At 44.7% G+C, this 13,374-nt stretch overlaps 1 protein-coding gene across 1 annotated transcript in view; it reads left to right on the forward strand.

Annotated features, from left to right (window-relative positions):
* Positions 1–1,309: 1,309 nt before the first annotated feature.
* THBS4 (thrombospondin 4) overlaps positions 1,310–13,374 on the forward strand; it is a 53,866-nt gene continuing 41,801 nt past the window's right edge. Inside the window, exons 1-2 of the mRNA XM_052647225.1 lie at positions 1,310–1,464; positions 10,975–11,178. Of these exons, the coding sequence (XP_052503185.1) occupies positions 1,377–1,464; positions 10,975–11,178 (292 nt within the window). The 5' untranslated portion in view covers positions 1,310–1,376. The remainder of the gene's footprint in view (positions 1,465–10,974; positions 11,179–13,374) is intronic.

Consider the following 13,374-nt stretch of genomic DNA (forward strand, 5'->3'; position numbering starts at 1 on the left):
TTGTCTCTTTAGTGCTCTCTCATATGTAGACACATGGTGACCCACTCCATACAGAAACTTTAGTGTAACATGGCATTAAATGAAGCCCGAACCAGAATATGGCAGACCTCGAAAATATATAATACAAAGGAACTATGAATATAGCTCACAAATTTCCAGGTCATTAGCTGTAAATGGAATCATAATGGGTTATTCTAGCACAGTTTGGGAATAAAAAGATGAGTTAATCTTCCAGCTTGTGGCAGTTTGTGGCTTATTCTTAAACTTTGAAATGGAATTCTTTGAGACTTAAAGGGATATAAATACATTGCTGGATTTTCTCCATTAGTCAAGATTGTTTATGAGGGGAAAGTTTACCATTGTTCTGACATATTTTTTCCTCTAGTTAATCCACATTATTTTTAGGGGGCTTTGCTAGAAGGAAGACTAATTCCTCATGTTCCTTCCCTCTCTTTTAGGTCCTACTCCCATAGCTTTAAACTGTCACTTGGAATCTTTTGGGAGGGTGAAACAGAAGTGGGCAGACAAGTGTTTGGAAAATAAATTCTCCATAAAACTCTACCATCCTATAAACGGTTCTGTCTGGATGGATTCCTTGAGATGTGTTTTATTTCCATTAAAAACTCAAAAACTTTGAAACATTCACTGTTCACATCCCAAAGCCTGATGGGGAAAATATTCATCATCTGAAGTATTCAAGACAAGCTTGAAGAAATAAAAGAAACGAATTGTTCACCGGACCACCTTGGGAGGCAGAAGTTCCCGCAGCGCCCAAGATGGGTGTTAAAAGCTTGTCCAAACAATGTTCCGTTCAGAAAAGAAGAGGTGGGGGACGGACGGTGCCCAAAGCGAGCGGGTCAGCGTCGTTTTCGGCTTCCTTTGCCCCTCTCTTCTCCTCTCTGTCCTGCGTGTCCTCACTTTCTTCCCAGCCCCAGCCCCAGCCCCGCTCTTCCCATCCTCCTAACTTCCCCGTCCGTCCGGGGTCGGCGACCACGCCCACCTCCGCAGACCCGAGTCGGGCGGAGGGGGCCCCTCGCGTCCCCAGTCCGCAGGCTCACGCCTTTCCCTCCGCCGCTCCGGCCACCCCCACACTTCCCGGCCAAAGGGGATCCTGGCCAAGGGGGCCGCCCCGGCCTCGGCCCTTCCCCGCCCCGGCCGGCCGGACCATAAAGCGCCCAGCCCTGCCTCCAGCGCACCCAGCTCCGCGGCGCCAGGACCCGAGCGCCGCCCCCGACGGCTGCCCGGACGCCGCCGCGCTCGCCTCACCTGCGCCGCCCGCGGGAAGCCCGACCGGGGGCCGCGCGCCGCCCGCACGCCCAGGCGGGGCCCCCGCTGCCGAGACTCCCGCGCGCCCGCGGGGAGCGCGCAGAGCCAACATGCTGGCCCCGCGCGGAGCCGCCTTCCTCCTGCTGCACCTGGCCCTGCAGCCCTGGCTGGGGGCCGGCGCCCAGGCCACCCCGCAGGGTAAGTGGGTGCGAGCCGGGCTCCGGGCCACCGAGCCCGCCGTCCCGCAGCTCCGCTCGGGCGAACGGAGGGACCCGCCCCGCGCGCTGCTCCGCCCTGGGCTCCTGGGTCCGTCTGGGCACCTCACTGCGCCTCTGGGGCCCGAGGGAAAGCGTATTGTGCTTGGAAGCGGTCATTAGAGATTAGAATTTTCGGGGATTCGATTTACCGGCGGTGAGATCAATTCCCTATACAATAGTTTGGGGGTGTAAAATTTATGTTCAATCTAGGCAAAGAGGTGGGGTTCACTACTAAGCTTGTAGCGCGGCCCTAGACCTCGAACACGTCCTGTCTGGAGTACGGTGAAATCTGGATTTTGTGCCCTGCGGCTCTGTGGGCCGCCCTCCCCTCGGCGATGACATCCTAAATCCTTCGATGTTAGCCTAGTCTGAGGCCACATACCCAAGAAAGGCGCAGTATTACTCTGTTGCCTTGCCGCTGACCTTTTTCTGCTCCAGCTCTGCTGGAGCTTTGGGAGCTGGCTTGATCTCTGCCCTGGTGGCTCGGAGATTAAAGCGTCTACCTGCAATGCGGGAGACCTGGGTTCGATCCCTGGCTCTAGAAGACCCCCCCTGGAGAAGGAACTGGCAACCCACTGCAGTATTCTTGCCTGGAGAATCCCATGGACGGAGGAGCCTGGTGGGCTACAGTCCACGGGGTCGCAGAGTCGGACACGACTGAGCGACTTCACTTCACTTCACTTGATTCTGGAGGTAAATTGAACAGGAAAGCTAAAAAACGGGTCTTTTCTCTACAGAGGTTAAAAATTCGATAGATAATTTGAAAAGCACTTGGATAATCAGTCTTCAAACTCCTTTGTGAAAAGAACCGTTGTGCAGAAAGCACTTAAGCTTGAGCAGAATTTTGGGAAGACCGAAAGGAAGAAGTTATTTAAGCAAGAAAAGATCTTGGGGCTCTAATTGGCTAGCCAGCCATCGCCTTCCTCTGTTTGAAATTGATGCCTGGGGTTAATTTCCTTCGAGCTAAGGAAATAAAACTTGAAGTAAAAATTGCTTTTTCTAGAAAGCCAGAGTCAAGATTGCTTATCCTGGTCCCTTCCCCTCCCACTTCGGTAATTACCCGTTTAAACTTTGCATTTCACCAAACAACTCATTCTGATTCTAGACCGGGCTACCAGAATTTTATTGTCAGGGGGTACTGGACTGCTTTTAGTTTGAGTTGAAATGTTTAAAACGCTGCAGTTTATTCATTGCAACCTTGCTTCTGGGAAAATAAGAAAGGAAACTTTTTAAAAAAATTAATGTATAATTGGCATATAATGTTATATTAGTTTCAGGTGTACAACATAGCGATTTGATCATTGTATGCATTGCAAAACGTTCACCACAAGTCTATTTAGTATCTGTCGCCACACATGGCTGCAATTTTTTTCCCTTGTGATGAGGACTTTAAGATCTACTCTCTTAGCAACTCTCAAATATGCAATACAGCACTATTGACTGTAGTCACCAGGCTCTCTGTTATATCCCCACGGCTTATTTTATAACTAGAAGTTTGTACCTTTTGGCCTTCTTCATCTATTTCACCCCCATAACCACCACTCCCACTTCTGGCAACCATTAGTCTGTTCTCTGTATTCTATGAGATTCTTGTTTGTTTTTAAGATTTTGCATATGAGATCATACGTAATTTTTTCCCCATTACACTTAGCATAATGCCCATGAAGTCCATCCATGTTGTTATAAATGGCAAGATTTCATTCCTTTTTAATGACTGGATAATATTCTATCATATATGTGTGTCTACACCTTTATATATGTCATTTTCTTTATCCATTCATCCACTGATAGACACTGGTTGTTTTCATATCTTGACTATTATAGATAGTGCTGTGATGAATAACTCCACGTATCTTTTAGAGTTAATGGTTTTGTTTTCTTTGGATAAATACCCAGGGGTGAAATTGCTGGATCATATGGTAGTTCTATTTTTAATTTTTTGAGAACCCTTCATACTGTTTTCCATAGTGACTGCACCACCTTGCATTCTCACCAGTGATGTACAGGGTTCCCTTTTCCCCACATTCTCACCAACACTTGCTGTTTCTTGTCTTTTTAATAATAGCCATTCTAACAGCTGTAAGGTAACATGTCATTGTGGTTTTGATTTGCATTTCTCTGGTTACTAGTGATGTTGGGCATCTGTTCATGTGTACGCTGGCTGGCTGTCTTCTTTGGGGAGAAGTTTATTTGGATTTTCTGCCCAACTGTAAACATGTTTGGTTGTAGTTCTTGGTTGTTTTGCGTGTCTCTTCTGTTGAGTTGTATGAATTCATTATATGATTTGGATATTAACCCCTTACAGCAGAGATGTGATGTGTGGATATTTTCTCCCACTCCATAGGTTGCCTTTTCATTTCACTGTTTTCCTTTGCTGTGTAGAAGCCTTTTAGTTTGACGTAGGCTCCCTTGTTTACTTTTCTTTGTTGCCTTTGCTTTTGGTGTCAGAAGGAAGCTTTTTAACACAGTTCAGAAACTTTCTTATTGCAGACATTATTTAACAGGTTTGAATTCATGGGTCTAATATTTTGCGTTACTCGAATTTTTGACATTTGAACACGCAACTTTATGATGTGCAGGTATGGATTTTGCTTTTCCTGAGACATAGCTGCTTGTTTTGTGGAGACTTGAAATCAGGCTATACCTACATGATCTGGTTAATGTAATTGCTGTAGATGATCTGATTAAGTCAAATTTCTGATAGATGCCTTTATTGAATTGATTAGTCTTAACAATTATCAGCTCTGCTGAAAAATTTGCTCTCTCCTTTTTCCTCTGGGCTGCCTTGCTATTTTTATTAGTAAGTATTTGATTTTCATGATTTGGTGGTTGGGCTCATTGGTAGCAATAATTTCACCTGTGCACTACTAGAAGATTGTGCTTAGACCTTGGCACTATTACTGAAGTGTAGGAACATTAATAGAAACTTGTAGTGTCTCATTTCCTTTTCAGGATGCTCTCCAAGCTCATTACTAACTAATCCCAACTCTGCCTCTTGAGAGAGAAGTCAGTGGATTAGAAGAACCATACAGGTTGAAATGTGGTTAATTTAGTTTGAGGTGCATTGTGAAGTAATCATGGTCAAAGCAAGAATCAGGAATACCAAGAGTTTAGTTCTGCACGCTGTTCCCGTCCTTGAAACACACATCTCTTTCCTGAAGATGTCTTGTCCTAAAGGGAACTTGTAAATATGTTGTCTTATTTCCCTTCTCTTTTACTGGTGAAAATATAAAGTTTTCCAGTTCTCTGTAAATTTAAAAACTCTCCACCCTTTTCTTGAAGTACCCTGGGCAGCAATCCTCACGTTTGGGGAATGTGGGACACAGGAAAGAACATAATAGATAATCTGCTTTCCAACATTGCTAGTGTTAATTGCATTATTGTGAAAGGTTCTCGGTATACATGAAAGAAAGAATACAGATCCAATCTGAAGGCAGATCGTCTTATAAAAAGAGTAGACATTCCTAAGTAACTAGGCTTTTTACCTGTTTCTTTTATAACTATTTTTTCTTACAAAAGCAATACAACTTCATTGTAAAAAAAAAAAAGGACAAACAGAAAATTGGATAAACAAAAGAAAAGGAAGTTTAAAATGTAAATATAATCATGCACATGAGAGACAGGTACTATTCATGTTAGCATCTTGTCATATTGGTTTTCAGTTCTTTTTGTAGTTCAGTTCAGTTTAGTTGCTCTCTGTGACCCCATGGACTGCAGCACGCCAGGCCTCCCTGTCCATCACCAACTCCCACAGTTTACTCAACTCATGTCCATCGAGTCAGTGATGCCTCCAACCATGCCATCCTCTGTCGTCCCCTTCTCCTTCCACCTTCAATCTTTCCTGGCATCAGGGTCTTTTCAAATGAGTCAGTTCTTCGCATCAGGTGGCCAAAGTATTGGAGTTTCAGCTTCAGCATCAGTCCTTCCAATGAATATTCTGGAATGATTTCCTTTAGGATGGACTGGTTTGATCTCCTTGCCGCCCAAGGGACTCTCAAGAGCCTTATCAATTCTTCGGCCCTCAGCTTTCTTAAAAGTCCAACTCTCACATCCATACATGACTACTGGAAAAACCATAGGTTTGACTAGACAGACCTTTGTTAGCAAAGTAATGTTTCTCCTTTTTAATCTGCTGTCTAGGCTAGTCATAACTTTTCTTTCAAGGAGCAAGCACCTTTTAATTTCATGGATGCAGTCACCATCTGCAGTGATTTTGGAGTCCAAGAAAAGAAAGTATGACACTGTTTCCATTGTTTCCCCATCTATTTGCCATGAAGTGATGGGACCAGATGCCATGATCTTAGTTTTCTGAATGTTGAATTTTAAGCCAACTTTCTCACTCTCCTCTTTCACTTTCATCAAGAGGCTTTTTAGTTCTTCTTTGCTTTCTGCCATAAGGGTGGTGTCATCTGCATATCTGAGGTTATTGATATTTCTCCCGGCAATCTTGATTACAGCTTGTGCTTCATCCAGCCCAACATTTTCTCGTGATGTACTCTGCATATAAGTTAAATAAGCAGGGTGACAATATACAGCCTTGATGTACTCCTTTCCCAATTTTGAACCAGTCTGTTGTTCCATGTACAGTTCTAACTGTTGCTTCCTGACCTGCATACAGATTTCTCAGGAGGCAGGTAAGGTGGTCTGGTATTCCCATCTCTCTCAGAATTTTCCACAGTTTGTTGTGATCCACACAGTCAAAGGCTTTGGCATAGTCAATAAAGCAGAAGTAGATGCTTTTCTGGAACTCTCTTGCTTTTTCAATGATCCAACGGATGTTGGCAATTTGATCTCTGGTTCCTCTGCCTTTTCTAAATCCAGCTAAAACATCTGGAAGGTCACAGTTCATGTACTGTTGAAGCCTGACTTGGAGAATTTTGAGCATTACTTTGCTAGCATGTGAGATGAGTACAATTGTGCGGTAGTTTGAGCATTCTTTGGCATTGCCTTTCTTTGGGGTTGGAATGAAAACTGATCTTTTCCAGTCCTGTGGCCACTGCTGAGTTTTCCAAATTTGCTGGCATGTTGAGTATAGCACTTTCACAGCATCATCTTTTAGGATTTGAAATAGCTCTCCTGGAATTCCATCACCTCCACTAGCTTTGTTTGTAGCAATGCTTCCTAAGGCCCACTTGACTTCACATTCCAGGATGTCTGGCTCTAGGTGAGCGATCACACTGTCATGATTATCTGGGTCGTGAAGATCTTTTTTGTACAGTTCTTCTGTGTATTCTTGTCACCTCTTCTTAATACCTTCTGCTTCTGTCAGGTCCATACCATTTCTGTCCTTTATTGTGCCCATCTTTGCATGAAATGTTCCCCTGGTGTCTCTAATTTTCTTGAAGTGATCTCTAGTTTTCCCCATTCTATTATTTTCCTCTATTTCTTTGCATTGATCACTGAGGAAGGCTTTCTTATCTCTCCTTGCTATTCTTTGGAACTCTGCATTCAGGTGGGTATATCTTTCCTTTTCTCCTTTGCCTTTTACTTCTCTTCTTTTCATAGCTGTTTGTAAGACCTCCTCAGACAACCATTTTGCCTTTTTGCATTTCTTTTTCTTCGGGTGGTCTTGATCCCTGTCTCCTGTACAATGTCACGAACCTCCGACCATAGTTCATCAGGCACTCTGTCTATCAGATCTAATCCCTCGAATCTATTTCTCACTTCCACTGTATAATTGTAAGGGATTTGATTTAGGTCATGCCTGAATGGTCTAGTGGTTTTCCCTACTTTCTTCAATTTCAGTCTGAATTTGGCAATAAGAAGTTCACGATCTGAGCCACAGTCAGCTCCCGGTCTTGTTTTTGCTGACTGTATAGAGCTTCTCCATCTTTGCCTGCAAAAAATATGATCAATCTGATTTCAGTGTTGACCATCTGGTGATTTCCATGTGTAGAGTCTTCTCTTGTGTTGTTGGAAGAGGGTGTTTGCTATAATCAGTGTGTTCTCTTGGCAAAACTCTTATTAACCTTTGTCCTGCTTCATTCTGTACTCCAAAGCCAAATTTGCCTGTTATTCCAGGAATTCTTGACTTACTACTTTTGCATTCCAGTCCCTATAATGTAAAGGACATCTTTTTGGGGTGTTAGTTCTAGAAGGTCTTGGAGGTCTTCATAGAACTGTTCAATTTCAGCTTCTTCAGCATTACTGGTCAGGGCATAGACTTGGATTACTGTGATAATCTTTCTCCCCATAATATATCATGAGTATCTTTCCGTATGTAAGTATTCAGCTGCATTACCCTTTTTGATAGTTTATTACTCTTTTTGGGTGAACCAAAATTTCCTGGGTAGCTCAGCTGGTAAAGAATCCACCTGCAATGCAGGAGACCCCGGTTCAATTCCTGGGTTGGGGAGATCGCCTGGAAAAGAGATAGGCTACCCACTCCAGTATTCTTGGGCTTCCCTGGTGGCTCAGATGGTAAAGAATCCGCCTGCAATTAAGATACCGCAGGAGACCTAGGTTCTATCCCTGGGTTGGGAAGATCCCCTGCAGGAGGGCATGACAACCCACTTCAGTATTTTAGCCTGGAGAGTCCTCATGGACAGAGGAGTCTGTCTGGCTACAGTCCATAGGGTCACAAAGAGTTGGATGAGACTAAGCGCAGCATAAAATATATTTAGCTGGGGCTCTAGCATAGGACACTTGATTATGTCCATTGTTCTGAAATTGTAAATAATTTATTGAACATTTGCAGTGCCACAGGATGGTTTGGGATGGCTGAACCCCTGTAGTCTCTGTCAAACCCTACCATCTCTGGTAAAGAGAGGTGAAATGCTATGCCAGCAAAGATCCAGGTTTCCCACCTCTTCCAATTAGATTTTCACATAACGCCTTCCTATATAGAAGCTTTAGAATTAATACTGGTGGTGAACCTCCTTGTACCTAAATACATTACTGTGTTATCCATTTTTTTCTTAAGATAAATTTCTTTAGTAGAGTCACTAAATCAAAGAGCATGTGTGTCTTGGGGTCTTTGATACTGTTTTTTAAACTGGCTTCAAAGTGTTTATTTTAGTGTAAATCTTTACCCACTGGTGTAAGAGTACCCAGTTCCCCGAATTCTCACCAACAGTTGGGTATTGTTGTATTTATTGTTTTTTCAATTTGATGAGGGAAATAATACCTTAATGTGTTTTTTTAATGTTTATTTATTTAAGAGTCTGACACAACTGAGCGACTTCACTTTCACTTTTCACTTTCATGCATTGGAGAAGGAAATGGCAACCCGCTCCATTGTTCTTGCCTGGAGAATCCCAGGGATGGGGGAGCCTGGTGGGCTGCCGTCTATGGGGTTGCACAGAGTTGGACATGACTGAAGCGACTTAGCAGCAGCAGCAGCAGCACAGACTTGGGAGACAATGTCTATCCCCTAACCTGGGCCTTGTTCACCTGTCTTGCTTCCTGGCTAGAACGAAAGCAGTGAATACATTTAGCCCAAGCTGCTGTCACTCAGAGAAGGCAATGGCACCCCACTCCGGTACTCTTGCCTGGAGAATCCCATGGATGGAGGAGCCTGGTAGGCCACAGTCCATGGGGTCGCTAAGAGTTGGACATGACTGAGCGACTTCACTTTCACTTTTCACTTTCATGCATTGGAGAAGGAAATGGCAGCCCACTCCAGTGTTCTTGCCTGGAGAATCCCAGGGACAGGGGAGCCTGGTGGGCTGCCGTCTCTGGGGTCTCACAGAGTCGGACACGACTGAAGTGACTTAGCAGCAGCAGCAGCGTTGCGTCTTCACTGCTGTGCAAGGGCTTTCTCTGGTTGCAGTGAGCAGGGGCTCACTTCCTTGCTCTGTGCAGGCTTCTCATTGTGGTGGCTTCTCTTTTGAGGAGCACAGGCTCTTGGCACATAGGCTTCAGTAGTTGCGGTGTGTGGGCTCATGAGTTGTGCCTTGCAAGCTCTAGAGCACTGGCTCAGTAGTTGTGGCACACACACACACACAAACACACACACTTAGTTGCCTTGCAGCATGTGGGATCTTCTCAGAGCAGGGATCAGACCAGTGTCCCCTGCATTGGCAGGTACATTCTTAACTGGATCACCAGGGAAGCCCTACCTTGATGTTTAAGTTAGCAATTCCTTCATTATTAGTTAAGTGATTAGTTAAGTGTTCATTATTAGTGAACACATTATTTGTGTACTTATTTTCCCTTGTAATACTTTTTCTGTTAATTGTTTTTTCATGTTACGTGCCCATTTTTTTTTTTTCTGTTAGGATGCTTATTTCATTGATTTGTAAGAACTCTATAAATTACGGATACTATGACCATCTTTAGTAACCAGCTTAGTATATCCAGAAAAGAGCTCTGGAGCCTGAAGTTCTTGCAGGCTGGGGAATTGTTCAAACAATTTTGCATAAACCGAAAGAAACACTAGGTTATAGTCTAGTGAGAGTTACCCAAATTTGGCCTTTGCCTTTGAAATGAAGTGGACACACTTTTTTATAGCTTTCATAAAGTTTAAAAGTGCAGCTGGCTTGTATCAAAAGCAACTTGCACAATATAAATTTAGATTCTAGATTTTGTAGACCAACTCTGTCAGGTTATACAGTCAAGAAATAGAAAGCTCGTTGTACTGTTTTGTTTCCATTTTGTTTCCACATTGTCAAACTCACAACTTCTTAGCAGAGACATATTGGAGAACTGAAAATGCAAGAAGGCACGCTTAGGTCCCACGAAGGCAGCAAGTTGTTTTGTTGACACGGCATCTGCCACCACATCCATGCTTTCTATGGCATTCCCGTGTCATTTATTACTGACCAGGAAGAGACAGTTGGATTTGATCCAGGAGGCACATGAGGGATCCCAAGGCAGAAATTCACTACTAGGGGACAAAGGAAAAACAATGACTTGGATGCTGTTACCTGTATGCATGCCTGCATGCTAAGGTTGCTTCAGTCATGTCCAATTCTCTGTGACCCCATGGACTATAGCCTGCCAGCCTCCTCTGTCCATGGGATTCTCCAGGCAAGAATACTGGAGTGGGCTGTCATGCCCTCCTCCAGGGGATCTTCCCGATCCAAGGATCAAACCCGCATCATTTCTTATGTCTCCTGTATTGGCAGGTGGGTTCTTTACCACTAGCCCCACCTGGGAAGCCCATGTTCTTTCCCGATCCCCCACATGCTAAACATTTAGTGCTTTTCCTGGTGGGCATTTTCAGAGTCACTTCTTCAGGCAAAATGGGTTTGCAAAGTTTGTCTTCTCTTGGGGTCTATAACTTGGTGATGAATATTGTACTGTATTTCTTCTAGTTCAAATATCCAGTCTCCGTAGAGTAACAAGAGATAACTGGCAAGTTTGACAGTGTGGAAAAATGATTATAATATCAGGTTACTTCATAGCTTATTGTGAAAATTGTCCCCCCTCAAACACAAAACAACAAAAACCACATTTGTCTGTAAGTTAAACCTTTCACTGATTGTCCTTGTCTTCCCGTTCTCCCCAGTCTTTGACCTTCTCCCATCTGCCAGCCAGAGGCTGAACCCAAGTGTTCTGCAGCCAATCCTGACGGACCCCACTCTGAACGAGCTCTACGTGATCTCCACCTTCAAGCTGCAGTCGAAAAGCTCAGCCACCATCTTCGGCCTTTACTCTTCAGCTGACCACAGCAAATATTTTGAATTTACTGTCATGGGACGTTTAAATAAAGGTAAGCAAGTTTGTAGAAATCATTTTCTTAAAAATCCTCTCTGCCTCTTCCAGGATTCGGTGGACGGGGGGCGGGGGAGGGGGTTGTCTTCTTTCCCTCAGGTGGTTCTATCCACCATTCATTTCAGCTTTCAGTACCAAATTCTTCGACTTGTACATTTACCTGTATAGGGAGGGTGAGTTGATATCGGGAGAAAGAAGGAAGACTTGCTTGTGGCCAAAATGCACTTTGACATTGCCCCATCCTCGTGTTATTCTGGATCCAGTTCCTGAAGGGACAGGACCCAGCACAATTAAGCCACTGTATTAGTTCGATCTGCTGTAACACATACCGTAAACTCCATAAAGTCTATGGCTTAAGCAATAGACTTTAATTTCCCATAGTACCAGAGACTGGTAAGTCCAAGGTCAAGCTGCCAGCAGATTGGGTGCCTGCTGAGAGCCTGAGTGCTGACTTGTAAATGGCCACCTTCTCACTGTGGCCTCATATGGCCTTTCCTCGGTGTGTACTGGTGGAAAGAGAAAGAGAAAACCCTGTCTTCCTTTTCTTATAAGGACACTGATGCCATTAGGAGGGCCCTGCCCTCATGACCTCACCTAAACCGAATTCCCACTCAGAGGTCCACTTCCCATACCATTACTCTGAGGACCGGAGCTTCTGCACATGAATTTGAGGGTAACACAAGCACTCAGCCTGTAATAGCCACCCACCCCATTCTTTGTGCTCCTGTAGAGGCGTGTGGCTGGAGGAGCCTGGTGGGCTGCAGTCCATGGGGTCGCTAAGAGTCGGACATGACTGAGCGACTTCATTTTCACTTTTCACTTTCATGCATTGGAGAAGGAAATGGCAACCCACCCCAGTGTTCTTGCCTGGAGAATCCCAGGGACGGGGGAGCCTGGTGGGCTGCCGTCTGTGGGGTCGCACAGAGTCGGACACGACTGAAGCGACTTAGCAGCAGCAGCAGCAGAGGCGTGTGGCAGACTTAACTCCTAGCTCTGCACGCAGCGCCTGGACTTGATGGAGACAATATATCTCTCAAGTGGAACTAAATGAACAGCTCTCTTTTCTACCTGTTTTGTGCCAGTTTACACAGATCTGTCATTTGGTTGTTCCCCCTGCTGTCAAATGTTTCACTGTCAAAGTGAGTTACTACGGTATGCTAAGAAATGACTCCCAAAGAAAAAGGTCACTGTTTTTTCATCTCCTCCTCTTCCACCCGTGCCCTGGGGACAGCACCTGTTCCTGCTTATTGAGGAATGTGACAGATACGTGTCTGTGCTGCCTGATGTTTTTAATAAAAAAAAGGAGGAGGATTGATCCTTCCTGCAGAGATTTTTTAATTTATTTCCATTTGCTTTACAGAGGAGATCCGTCAAGCACTTCAGACTCTCTCAGACTCTAATTGTGATTGAACACTTAAAGCTGCAGGTGTTAGGAACTGAAAGAAACCCCTAATTCTTAGCGTTCATAGGACAATAGAGTTAAAAGCAAAAAGGAGTGGGGTTTTAGTGGCTTCCTTTATGTCAGTTTCCAATATCCTCCTTCCCTCCTCCCACTCCCACCCCACTGTCCAGTCTGCTTTCTCTGTTCCTCATGGCCTCTCAGGGGCTGAGGTGCGGTTTCAGGTCATGGAAGGAGCTGGGGACCTGGTTCATGATTTAGCCGGTGGTTCATTCCTGCTCCCTCTGCCCCACCTGAAGCCATGCTGGGAGGTCATTTCCCCCATCTCTCTACCGTGGTTCTGAAAACCCCATTTTGCCTCAGATCTACTGAAGGAACAGCTCGTCTTCTCTGCTCAGTTTATGGTATATAAAAACCACCCTGCTCTTTAGAGGAGGAGCTTCTCTTTTAAGAAGCTACCTAAGCTATTTTAAATGCTCTGGAAGGTTTTTCTTTTAGCTCACTCAGCTTGGCGGCTAAAAGGCCCTCGGTAGAGTGAAGAGCTCTGCCTCTAGGTTTTCACTCTCGCTGAATCTCACTCTACTTCTAAATCTGCCATAGTGGAAAAACAGGAAGGAACTCCCCCCTCTGCCTGCACTGATTTCTTTCTATTTGCTCTGTAGAGGCTGGGGGAATGCTTGGGCAGGTAGATGTTTTTCCTTTGAAGAGTCATCAGTGAGTCAACCAGAGGAGGCTGGAAGGCTGTAGTCCATGGGGTCGCTAAACACGACTGAGTGACTTCCCTTTCACTTTTCA

Source organism: Budorcas taxicolor, chromosome 10 (genome assembly GCF_023091745.1).
Source record: "Budorcas taxicolor isolate Tak-1 chromosome 10, Takin1.1, whole genome shotgun sequence".
NCBI lineage: Eukaryota > Metazoa > Chordata > Mammalia > Artiodactyla > Bovidae > Budorcas > Budorcas taxicolor.